The 13629-nt window shown below is 35.5% G+C and overlaps 1 protein-coding gene across 2 annotated transcripts; it reads right to left on the bottom strand.

Annotated features, from left to right (window-relative positions):
* Positions 1 to 160: 160 nt before the first annotated feature.
* senp3a (SUMO specific peptidase 3a) lies at positions 161 to 7111 on the bottom strand. Of its 2 annotated transcripts, none has more exons than XM_077241100.1 (11): positions 6918 to 7111; positions 5350 to 6070; positions 3925 to 4086; positions 3708 to 3819; positions 3432 to 3579; positions 2191 to 2238; positions 1935 to 2012; positions 1313 to 1450; positions 1137 to 1220; positions 945 to 995; positions 161 to 816 (listed from the first exon to the last, which is right to left on the bottom strand). In XM_077241100.1, the coding sequence occupies exons 2-11, from the start codon at positions 6026 to 6028 to the stop codon at positions 706 to 708; spliced, it is 1611 nt and encodes a 536-aa protein (XP_077097215.1). In that variant the 5' UTR covers positions 6029 to 6070; positions 6918 to 7111; the 3' UTR covers positions 161 to 705. The 2 variants fall into 2 exon arrangements, with proteins under 2 accessions (XP_077097215.1, XP_077097214.1); XM_077241099.1 differs by having other exon boundaries at positions 1137 to 1235; positions 6918 to 7095.
* Between the last annotated feature and the right edge of the window lie 6518 nt (positions 7112 to 13629).

Below are 13629 nucleotides of genomic sequence, written 5' to 3'. Positions count from 1 at the left end.
TAAACTAACAGTATACCTATTTATAGTTAACTGCTGTATATAACCGCATTGCAGAATTTAGAAAAACCTTCAAATAATTATCACCATTAAAGGTTTGCTGAACTGCAATGGCCTCCCACAACAATGTAACATAACTAACGCACAAATTGATGACGCTCAGTTATTTTCTTAAGTTTTTATTAGTACATCTTACAACAACTTATGCATCTCAAAAGATATAAAACAGTTTAATTTACAGCTGCTCTTTTTTTTTTCTCCATAAGTTTGCATCTCAATTCGCACAGATACATAACAGACAAACAATATTGAACAAACAAAAATCATCATATAGTATTGTGGTCCATATCGACTCTCAGTATATGAATATTGCATTACATTTTTAAAATGTCTGCAAGTGTCCTCCCTCACCAGTCAATGGCATTACCTTTTAGCATACAAGTTACTGACATCAAGAACATGAAAAATGAACAGTTCTCTGATGTCAACTCCTTCCATTTCTAGAAAAAACCACCTCCTCTTGCGTTTTGATCCAAACAAACGAACAACTGGGCCAAACAGAGTATGGCCTTTACCAAGTCAAAACACAAAGTCATTGAACAAAAAGAGAGTTAAAACGTTTGCACGACTCTTGCCTAAATGCTGTCTGGACCTGGAGCTTGTTTAATAGTGTAAGATGTCATGGATCTCCCTTGCTCTTCCACTGTCTCACAGAGACAGTTTACAGTGACAGAGTTCTTTGTACATTTGTCTCCGTAGCTTGGGCATATCCTGCTGACCAAAGCTGAAAGGCTGTTCCAGGGCCAGGCACTTACAGTACTGGAGTACAACGATAAGAAGAGTGAACAAGTGAGTAAAAGACACCAATGAAGATTATTATATACTTTCAGCACCAATGCTATGTACAAAGTCAAGTGTTAAAATAACTAATTAGAAAAAACACTAACCTGAAGGACAAAAGCTCCACAATCACTGTCATTGTTCTGCCTTGCCACATTCTAGAACATTCCAAAGACAGAAGAGTCAACAAAACATACACAAAATGGCCTTTCCAAATCTCTTTTATTCCTTATTTCTCTCATACTTTTACAAACAGACACACACACACACACACACACAAAATTCACCTTTCACCCTACCATTTTGAAAAAGCCTTTCCACCCTGTGTAAAACTCCTCCTGTTCTCTCTTGATTGCCTCTGCTATCAGGTATTTGGCAATGTGCTGTAAAAACAAAAACTTTTAGTGGACACGATAAGCATTGGTATAAGAAATGTAGCAATGAAAATAGCATGGTTAGAACAAATAATGCCTACTTTGGGGCATCGACGGTTGAGGGTCCTCTGGGAATCGAAGTATACGATTCTACGCTGAGGAACATTGACACACACTAATGACCAGTGCACTTCCAGGTGAATAGGAATCAATAAGAACTTCTTCTGGAAAATATCAACCTAAGGAGCAAGTTTAACAGTGAAATAAAAACACGTAGTACTACAATAATTTTGTTGTATCCACCGTATTTTTCAATGTGGAAGTAAGCTATTTCCTGTGAATGAGCAAGACTTCCAACTCATTAGCTGCTATACGTAAATAACTAGAAGAGTAACAGTGCAGTAAATGGTAAAACTATTTGCGCTACAAACTAGTGTTAATGAGTAAATTAAAATAATAAGTAACAGTTTCCAACATTAAGCACCATAACAGACTGTTTTGGTAAAGCTAAAATAACTGGAAGCCGTGCAGATTCAAGTTAAAAATTACCCAGTCTGCTTTTATGTTAAAAATAGGTGGACAACTATATTAACTTCATGATGCAAATATAATGGTGAATTATCCATTACCAATTTATCTGCTAAATTTTACAGTCCTAAAATGGCAGGTATTAATAAGAGCTGTGAAAGACAGACACAAAATCTTTCTCCATCCAGTACTGACATTTTTTGTCCACCGTTTGACCCCGTCATAACCTTTCGTCCGAAGTTTGTCATAAAAGAAGCTGTTGAAAAAGTGGATCTGCAAGTACAAAAAAAAAAAAACATGGTGAGAGAGAGCAAATGAGGAAAAACCTAATTCACATACTGTTTTCATAATCATTTAACTCTTAATCATGACACACAAGTTCATATAATGGCTTTGTCATGAGTCAAATTCCATGTGTAAAGGAGTGTGTATGTGTGCGCGTTTAGCTTACCTTTTCAGGGGCAGCGTCCATGACCAAATCCCCATACATGTTCATGACCTGGGTGATGGAGTGAGTTACAGACGTAAGAGAGAGCCACCTCAGCACAATCCCAGTACAAGGGCCCCCCATTCATCAAATATCTTCTCTATACAAACTCAAGCAAAGGACAGTGCCATAGTAGTTACAAAATTATTAGTTATATGTTAAATTTAATAAACCACAAAAAAATATTGTTCATAAAAAAAGGTTCCACACAAAATTCACACACACACACACACACACACACACACACACACACACACACACACACACACACACACACACACACACACACACACGATGAATCGGAAACTCCATATAATGTCTTGTACACAACATGACCCGTACATCTATTCCTCTCTTAAAGTCAAGCATGTCATTCTCAAAACCGGTTGAAACACAATAAGCACCTTTAACATAAGCCTAGATTGGTTTTTGGATTTCTCATTATCCAGCTGTGCATATATTACCATTCAAAGGTTTGGGGTCAGTCAGAAATTCTACTAGAAATTATTATATTATTCAGCAAGGATACATTTAATTGATCAAAAGTGACCGTAAAGACATTTATAATCTTACATAAGATTTTCATTTTAAATAAATGCTGTTCTTTTGAACTTTCAATTCATCAAAGAATCCTGAAAAAATATCTTATAGTTTCCAAAAAAATATTAAGCAGCAACATATTTTCAACATTGATAACAATAAGAAATGTTTATTGAGCATCAAATAAGCATATTAGAATGATTTCTTAAGGATCGTGTGACACTTTAAATTACAATAATATTTCAAAAATATTACCGTTTTTAAATGCAGCCATGGTGAGCATAAGGGACTTAAAAAAATAATATATATATATATTTTTTTTTTAATTCTTACCGACCCCTAACTTTTGAATGTTTGTGTGTGCTTATACAGGGTGCATTATTATGTGATAAAGACTTATTGTAGGAATTGTATTTATTCATTTACTAATAAAAATTTATGTTTTGAAAGAAAACCAATCCTAATGCAACTAGGCTTTATTTGTGTACATCTAACTTGAGTTGGTTCAGAATTTTATCCTAAATATAGAAAAACAATCCAGGTACAAATTTTTTGATAAATCACTTATTCATGCACAAATACAAGTGTACACATGGTTGGCGAATGCTATAAACCATTAATAATGTTCATTAATAATGAATAATGTTGTTAAGCAAGATGCTCACCTGATCGTTGAGCCAGTTCTGGCCATAGAGTGTGCTCAGATCATCCATGGTGAGGACATGACGTTTGTAATTTACACGAAACCCCCGCATCACTGCACTTCCAGAAATTCGCTGGTAGGACTGCATTAAATGTTGCACCATTACCTTCCTGTAAACAGGCACAAATTAAAATAATACAAAAAGCTGAGACTTCACAGTCAAGTCTTTTATCTGGTTGCCAATTTAAAAATCCAGACAAGACGATAAGCCTTGTGACTGGTATGAACCACATCTGACCTGTGAGGACTTGAGAAACTCTCGTTGAAGATCTCCTGAAGCTTCTTCACCACCTCATCTACATGGATAGGAATCAAACTGCCAAACTGCTGGAGAAACTCATCCAGAATACCTGAAGAGGAGGAGCGAGAGAGTAACAACCATAGGACGATAATATAATATTAAATAATACATAGCGTATGTTCCTTTTCCATATTTGGGAAAAAGGTTATTGTACCTTGTACACAAGAAATGTGTTCACTGCTAAGCTGATTCTGTGGGGAGGACTTTTCCCGCTTTGTCTGGACATTAGCAGGGGAGGGCCTTCCCTCCCTGTCCCCCATGGTTGCTCCATGGATACCATCCCTTCCTTTCAGAACCCCATTTGTGCTAAAGGAGTCTAAGAAATCAAAGGGTAAAGAAGTAAAGACCACGTACAGAAGAAAGCTAAAGGAATATATGTACTAGTCAGTGCACTTTAGTCACAACCAGGAATGCTGTCACAGTCTTTGCCAGTTTCTTTCACGACCTCAGTATTACAATAATATGCAATTTCATCCTTTCAATGTGCCTCATGGTACATCACAGAGACCCTAGTGAAAAATAAATATTCTAAAATGTATTTAAAATACATTTATTTTATACTAAGTATACTATGAATACATTTACATATTTATGTACTTAATATAAATACCCTGCTATTGTACTTTTAATATAATAAATTTGTATACTTAAAGTCTGTAGTAATTTTGTACTTAATGCACTTTAGTTATCTGAAAATAGTGCTAAAGTGGAACTATTGCAAGTATACTTTAGGTACACTTTAATTATCTTGCATTTAAATCATTCTATCCTTACTAATAGTGTTATTATAACACATTTTAGGCTTAATATTAAGAAATGTGCATTGTGCAATAAAGAATTACTCCAAATAAAGATTAATTATAATGGTAATATCAGTAAGTCCCAAGCGATATGTCAGTAAATATGTTAATGGATTTGTAGTATACTTAGTATGAAGTAAATTTATTTTATACATTTTGGTTTAGGTTTTTCCACTAGGGGAGGCACAAAATCATTTTCCAGAACGTTTTTGTTTGCGGTTCTTTGCTGCTGGAATCATCTTCTTCAACTGGGTCCCTGACAATATTCAAGAAACAGCTGAAAACTCACCTCTACCATGAGCACTTAAATGCATCCTGTTTTATCTCTTTCAGTATTTCTTATATCGTGCCGCCTTCTAGCTTGTACTATTCTGGACAGTGTTTGAAACTTTGTCTTGTTTTTGCAAACAACTCTGGTCTTATAACTTCCTTTAGATGAATTGCTTGTTGTATTTCTCATTTGTAAGTCGCTTTATTAAAGGCTCTGCTAAATGACTAAATGTTATTTTAAATATTAATGCATATTTCACAGCACAGATAGCAATATTTTAAATGATATTTAACATCAACACGAATGTTGTTGCTTAAATGTTGGACAAAGCTAGTTAACTACTAGCACATTAACTGCACATTAGCCACCAAACAAAATATATTCAAATTATACACTTTAAACTAAAAAACATTTTTAAAAATTAGTCAGGTATCATATGAAAAACAATAAATTATATCAATTCTTTCAAAAAATTATAATACAAATGTTAACAAGAGTTTATATTCACCAGATAAATCAGCTCCCCTCTCCTCTGCTGTCCCAGAACTTCTTTCTGGGTCTCCATTTAACAATGAACTGCCAGGCAGTCTCTGGAAAGGTCGATTGCCAAAGAGCCGGCGTCTGTGTAATCTGCGTATTCTCCTGTATCCCATAGTTCCTGCCCATTTGGCTCGTTGGCGCCAAGCTCTCCAGTGCTGGGCCAAACGGTAGCGAATGCTTACACACCTTTGACTCTGATACCGCAACCGGGATAGCTTTCTCTCTTTGAGCGGACTGGGCCTAGTCTGGGCCAAGCAATGGGTAAAGTCACCTGTAATGCTGACATCCATTTCCACTAGCTGCGAGCCCCACTTCTCATTGTCATCTTTATCATTACACTGGAAACCACCCTCAGCTTTCTTGTCCACCAGATCCTCTTCACTCTCCATCTCAACAGTGTCCTCCTCCTCTTCCTCTTCCTCTTCTTCCACCTCAGGGACAGTATATTCTGCACCCCATATCCTGGCGTCCTCCTCTCCGCGGCCCAGTTTTAAGTGGGCTGGGCTCGGGGCATGTTGGGCCATGGCCGGGTTCAGTAAATGACCACCTCCAATGGCACCCCCACCTCCAGCGCCCTCCTGCCCTGTGGTCAGCATCAGCTCATTGGACCAGTGTGTTTGAGCCAGGCTGCTGCCACTGTCTCTCATGATCCAAGAGCAACCTACGGCCTGCGCCAGCCTGCCTCCTCTCTGCATGAAAAAGAAAACATGAGTAGAGAACCAACAGAGGTTCATTTTAACCTTGTACTTTGTTTCAACATAAACACCTGATACTAACAATTAGCAACAGTCCAGATGGACAAACTAAGAACAAAAGTGTTGAAATAGCAAGTTCATTAAAAAACAGATTCATAGCCTATATGTAAAGGGTCTAGTCTCAATATTGACCTAGAGGCGTTTTTTAAAAAGTCAACGTGAACCAGAAGTTACCAACAACTTTACTTAAGTGTTGTGATGTATTTCCAAATAAAACACAGGATTGAAAAAAGGGGCAAGGGTTCATTTTAGGGCACCAACTATATTTCTTTTGTGGATTATCTAGCACTAATTATTTGTTCACAACAAAAATTGGCTGGACTGATACTTACGTCATTTTGGAAAACAGAGAAAACAATATAGATGTTAACACATTGTATTAATTTAAACATTCACATAAAGTACTTTACATATAAATGGTATTTAAATTAAAACTAACACGTTTTAGGCTGTATTTGTACATGCAACTGCCAGTGTCCATGTATTAAGAGCTGGAGTTGCGGGGATAAATTCGTGCACGATGCGCTTTGTTCTGCTCATTTATTCTAAATTTTGTGGAAAATGTGAATTGAAAAGGGCTTTGTAGTCTCGCCAATAGACCAGTCTGATATTACTTTGATATATTTATGTTGCGATTGTTTAATAAAAAAGAGCTCTACTCGCATTGATCATTTAACGCATCTCCAAAAGCAAATCCGAGCACCGATCACAAATAAACACTGTTCGGCCTCCGGTGTCGCGACGCAGAAAATGTGGCGTGTCGGCAACAGCGATTACTCACCGTTAACCGTAACCTTAAGCCTAAAGCTTAGGCCTTGTCCGCCAAGGCAAACAGTGGATAACTAAGCTTTTAAATAATAGAAATGAAAGAGAAAATGAAGGCTACTTTAAATATTGGCTCATTCAATGAGAGCTGGCGCTTCTTTAGAGCGAAAACACTCTTCTTCCGCCGCGTCTCTATGACGTCACGTCGAGGGGGCTGGCTAAACCAGGGTACGGTTATTGTTCAAGTTATCTCTAATCCTGTCTTTTTCTTTAGTTTCGATATAAATAAAAGAAAGGCTGTATTTTTAGTTTTGAAAGTGATTTTTAGTTTTTACAAGAAACGCATAGTTCAAAGGATGATTAAAATTTTTGGAAGAGTCAGTGTCAGGGCATTTGGTTGAGTCACGGTACAAATAAATCAACAGGGGTCGCTATTCTCGGAGGGAATTTCAGGGGCAAAATTCTTCATAATGAGAGTAATAATAATAATAGAAGGTTGCTAATAATCATATTAGAGGACTAATATAAGCAAAACATTATTGCCAATATTTATGGTACTAATTGCAAATCTACACATCTGTTTTTACTTCATGAATTACAAAAACGAATTGCAGACCTATCAACTAAATACATGAATGCAAAATGTATTCTATTTAAAATATTCGATTCGATTTATTTTAATGTAGTCCCAGATAGTAACATAAATAGATGTGTAAAAGATGATGTTAGCAGCAAGATTATCTCAGGGTTATGAAATAATTTAGGCATAATTTGTAATAGTTTGTTGATAAATTATTTTTAAATTTGGTGCTTTGTGTTTTGACAGATTTAACAGAGGAAGAAGCTCAAAATCTCATAAAATTACAAGGGAATTTAAATAAACATTATGAGGTAAAGGCAAAATCTGCTTTCATATAGCCTACGTTCCAGAAGAAAGTGGCTTGAGCATGGTGAAAAAAAACACAAGATATTTTTATTCTTTGGAAAAAAGAAATGGTTAAAGAGTATGGATTAATAAATTACACCTAAATAATAGTGTCACAGATGATTTCTATTTCAAAACATATAGCAGAATTTTATAAAAAATTGCATTCTAGCTCTGAAATACTGTAATCCTTAATGGAGTCCTTTTTAGAAAAATTGGATAATAATAAAAAATTGGATAAAAATTGGATAATAATAATATTAAAAGTACTTTTGTTAATGATGAATTTGACAGCATTTGTAAGAAAGAGCGTAGTATAACAGAAATGATCGACAATAAAGAAACTCAAGGACAACAAATCTCCTGGTGATGGGGTTACGAATTAATTTTTCAAAACTTTAAGAGATGCCCTTTCTCCTTTTATTTTAGCTATGTTTAATGAATCTATAAATAATGGAATTTTACCTCCATCTCAGACAGGGAGTAATTACCTTAATACCAAAGGCAAATAAGGATAACTTATCTCTAGATGGGTGGAGGAGACCCATAACTTTATTAAACACTGATGCCAAACAGTTTTCTCTTATTTTTGCAAGCAGCCTGTAATTAGGATGTGCTTCCCTAAAATGTATCACTCTCAGTCTTGTTTCATGAAAGGGAAGAATATATGTAATAATATTCGTCTTATTCTTGATTTTATTGATTATCACATTCTCAATGATGACAATCTAATACTATTTGTTGATTTTAATATAGCGTTTGATACAGTAGAACACAAATTCATGTTTGCAACATTAGAATAGGCCTACTTTAAATTTGGGATTTAAAAAAAGGCAATTACAACCCTGAATGTAACAGCTCTGTTTGAACGGTGGACACTCCTTATTTCAACATACAAACATTGAGACGTTTTTACATAAAAATCACATTAAAGTCAATAAGAGATGTTTCAGAGTGGACATCACTTGCTAAATTCATTTGATTTAGTTTTTTTAATTAAGATGCATTATTGTGATTTCAAATTTCTTTTTCGTTTGTAATACGAAATATGTGTTGCTTCTTCTCTACAGCTTGTGTTTTAATGGTGGAACATGTGTGGACGGCATAAACTCATTCTCTTGCCCGCGTGTTTGCCGGGATTCACCGGGAACTACTGCCAGCATGACGTTAACGAGTGGGATTCGCGGCCGTGCCAAAATGGAGGCACCTGTATACGGCACCTACAAATGCACCTGCCCACACGAATACACCGGACTCAACTGCCAGGTACACAAACACGCTAATATACATATATACATATAGCCTACATACCTGTATATTATAGTAAAAATAACTTCAGAATTTTGCACTTGAAGCAAACAACATGTAGCCCTACAAATCAACCACAGTAAAATAATGAAGAATAATTTCCACAATTTAACAGTTTTAATTGTTTTTATGTAAAGAAAATAATAATCTTAAACTATTTTGACAACACACATTAACTGCAAGTGACCATACTGTAACACATTAGTTTAGTCCTATATTAAAATTAAAAATATGAACAAAAATAATTACTTAATCAAAATTTTGTATTTAACGCTAAATTCTGATTAATTATTTTCTATATTAAAATTAAAAATATGAACAAAAATAGTTACTTAATCAGAATTTTTTATTTAAAGCAAATAACATGTACAAATCAACCACAGTAAAATAATGAAGAATAATTTTTAATTGCTTTTGAGAAAGAAAAAAAAACTATTTTGACAACACACTTGAACTGCAAGTGACCATAATTGTTACAGCAAAGACACATTGCGTGCACACACACTTCACTGTTCAAGACCTCCATCGTCTAAAAAGCAATCTACAGTAGCCAGGGTTGTCATCTGAGGAGTAAGACCCGAAAAGCACTCCCCGTCTTTGTAAAGTCTTTGTAAAGTTGGCAGCATTGTAGGCGGCTGCTCCTAGAGATGGTGTACGGTTTTCTGTACCTTTGACAGTGTCTCTCTGAAAGTCTTTTCCAATTCACTACACCTGTTCAATATCAAAACACAATGACAGTCACACAATTCAGACAATAAATAAACAAATCTTTCACTATCAAAAGTTTAATGTTAGGGAAATGGAAGAGAGTGAGATTAACCCACAAAAAACAAGATGGGGCAACCACACTTATTGAACTTTTCATCAAATTTCATCATGCTTTCCCACTTTGACAGTAGTATCTATATTTTTCATTTCACAAACCATACCCCTCAATCTCAAGGTTCTCCAGCAAAACCTTTCACCACCAACTCCTCAGATATGACATGTCAGACGGATGATAAGAGCAGCTGTGATGTAATTCACCACAATTAACATTAAACATCTTTATGTCAACACCAAGACTGCACTTACTGTGGTGAAATCAAATGCTGCCTCCATAGTCAGGTATACTGTAAAGGCAGAAAAGCTGTTATGTTGCCATGTCTTTTGTATGAGCATACATTCACCAAAGATGAATAAAAATGGACAATGGATGTCGTGTGGACATCACTAAACATCCTGAAAATGAGCTTGGCAACTCACCATAACCATAAATACTCCACAGTTCAATTCAATTCAATTCAAATTTATCTGTATAGCGCTTTTCACAATACATATTGTTTCAAAGCAGCTTTTCAGAAAGTGCATTTCAGAAATGTACATAGAAAAATACAGTTACTTAATCATCTATTAATTTAGGGCATAACATATCGCCGGCGGTGAGTCGTCTCTTCACAGGCGTTTAGTCATCTCATCGCAGGTGTTGGGGTGTCAATCCCAAAATGTTGTAGGGGTTGCCCCTGTTTGAAGAAAGAACACCCATTATGAAGAATTTACAATCTATCAACTATCAACCTTATGCATGTATAATAAACCTTATACGTGTTGTTCTTGTGCATTTTCATTGAACATGATTATTACCTCAACATCAAGGCCTGACTGTTCTTCCCATGGCCCAGGCATGAGCTGATAAAAATCAAGACGATGTTACGAAGAATACTTACAATTTAAGTATAATTCATGCTTAATTAGTAATTCTGAGAAAAAAACTGTTTCTTGGAAGAATGGCTGGATGTTTTACATGTGGATGGAGAGTTGCATGTGCCAGGCGACCTCCAACTCGAAGTATATCCTGACCATCCAGAAAGGGACTCAACTTACAACTTGCCTGCCTTGTCTTGAGGATCAGATGCTTTCTGTTTCTTGAGACTCTGCATCTCTTTGGAGAAGGCGGTTTCTTTAACCATTCGAATAATAAAGAGTTCTGTGTCTCTCCTTGCTAATTCAGATGATCGAGATTCAAGACCTTTAGCTTCTTACACACACCTTTTGAGTCTGGCAATAGCCTTTAGCATTCCTGGTCAAATCAGAGAAATTACAAAGGTGGTGCAACAATGATCTTTCTTCGGCTGCTTGGGTACTAAGAACTTGAACCTTGCGAAGTTCTAGTTCCTCACTGGGAAGATCCTTCTGCCATAGAAAGTTTGGTCCTGTGAACCAGCTGGACGCTACCAGTTGATCTACAGTGAGACTTCTAGAGGCATAATCAGCAGAATTATCTTCTGTGGCGACAGATCTCCATTGATTGGAATTGGTACTCAACTTGATACGCTGGATGCGATTAGCAACGAACACATGAAATCTTTTAGCATCATTATTGATATAGCCAAGAACGACCCTTGAATCAGTTCAAAAATATTCCTGCAAGTCTTCTATTTCCAACTCTTTCTTGAGCATATCACTTATTCGTACAGCTACCACTGAGGCTGAAAGCTGTAATCTTGGTATGGTCGTTACCTTTGTAGGCGCCACTCTTGACTTGCCCATAACTAATGAGCCCATGAACTTCTTCTGATGTACTGACTGCTCGAAGATACGAGCATTCTCCATAGCCTAGGATGCTAGCATCAGAAAAATTATGGAGTCTGGTGTTGTCCGACATCATATTAGTCAGCGGTTTCAATTGTGAATGAGGAATCAATGTTCTGAATCTGAATAAACCATCAGTCAGTGAAATCAAGAACTTGCTTGTGTGTTACTGGAGGGAGCGACAGCTGTTCATTGTTCGTTCATGTTAGTTCACAAAGCATTTACTAATGTTAACAAATATAACTTTTGATTGTAATAAAATATTAGTAAATGTTGAAATTAACATTAACTAAGATTAATAAATTATCTAGAAGTATTATTGTTCATTCTTAGTTCATGTGAAGTAAAGTAGTTAATTAATGAAACCTTATTGTAAATTGTTACCAACATCATTATTAGCTCTATATTGGCAAAAAAGGCAATTGCATAGTTTCATCAGCTGATAACAGAAACAGAAAAAAGACTTACTCATGCACTGTAGCTGTCAACAATGACCAGAATTTAATATTCATAATCAGCTGATAAACTATCTATGTCCCTTTTAATTACTGAGAAAATATGTGATAAGAACGATAAGGGAAATGTAAAGTTAGGTTAGTGATGCATGATGTGTTTTTGAAAGGTGTGGTCATGGAAACATTTTTCTTAGAGAGCAAAGAGATTTCGGTAAGAAATGCTTTATTAGAACCCAGGCCAATTTCCCCTTATAGGAAAATTATGGGGCATATAAAACAGACTAAATGGACCACTTAAAACATGTTTCTGCCGTTGTTTTTTAAATAAAACCACTCCTTGTCAAAGATCTGTAATGTTACATATGTCACATTGGGCGTTTATGATACATTTTTAATGTTACATATATGTCACATTGGGCTTTTATTTCTCATTTGAAAAATTTTTTTTTGTGTCAGTTTTCTTAATAAATAACATTTTTTTTCTGTTTATTTTCTTTCCCACAACATTTTCAAAATTATAACTTTTCTGGGAAGATAAAAAAAAAACTTTTTCAGAAGTAATAGTTTTTGGATTTTATTTGCTTTGCCACATATTTCAAAACCACATAACTGTGACCTTTTCAGGTATACGGTTTAATCAGAAATTCATTTTTAGATTATTTTTTCACAACTTGAAAATGTGCAAACTGAATAAAAATAAATAATGGGGTGTTTTATACCATATGTTGCATACCTGTTTTGGTTACTTTTCAAAATAGTACAATAAAATGTTATATTTTCAAAATACATTTCATGAAAAGGTAAACCCTAAACCAACTTTTTTTGGTTAATGATCTGTAAGACTGGGGCTTTATTATTGCTGTTCATTGATTCAAGTAATTCTTTGGATATTTGGGTATAAAGTGTTTTAATTCTACAATACATGGTGTAAAAACGTCTGAGTGCTGCCCTCTTCAGGTTGAACGGTGGCTACTGCAGTTGAATTTTCCTATTGGAAGTTGTGGTGCCCTGTGACATAAGCAGCCACCAGCTCACCACGCCCTTGGCTACAGAGAGATCTGTCTCAGGTGCACGCCCCCCTCTGCTGGGCTCTGCCCACTTTTCCAGCATTTTTCAAATATTGCCAGTGGGTGGAGTCAGGCTCTGACCAGGTGTTTAGTGACCTTTTAACAATGTTATTAATTTGACATTTTTTAGTTTACATATGTTAAAATATGCTTTGAATTGAGCAGAAGAATATACATAACACTAAAATAATTGAATCAGCTAAATTATTTGAGCAGCTCATTACCATTTTTCTTAATGTGACACATACGTCACATCAAAATTCCACCTACTGTTTTAAGGTTAACAGCCCGATGTGACACATATGTCACCACAACATTTTCAAAACTTGTTTTATAACAATTTGTAGAAGACATGTTTTAAAATCAGGTCAAGTGTAATCTAGGATATGTTATTAAAACATT

This window comes from Siphateles boraxobius, unplaced genomic scaffold (genome assembly GCF_051911475.1).
Source record: "Siphateles boraxobius isolate OS27281-9 unplaced genomic scaffold, OSU_SipBor_1 24, whole genome shotgun sequence".
NCBI lineage: Eukaryota > Metazoa > Chordata > Actinopteri > Cypriniformes > Leuciscidae > Siphateles > Siphateles boraxobius.
This window is presented reverse-complemented; position numbering and strand designations above follow the sequence as displayed.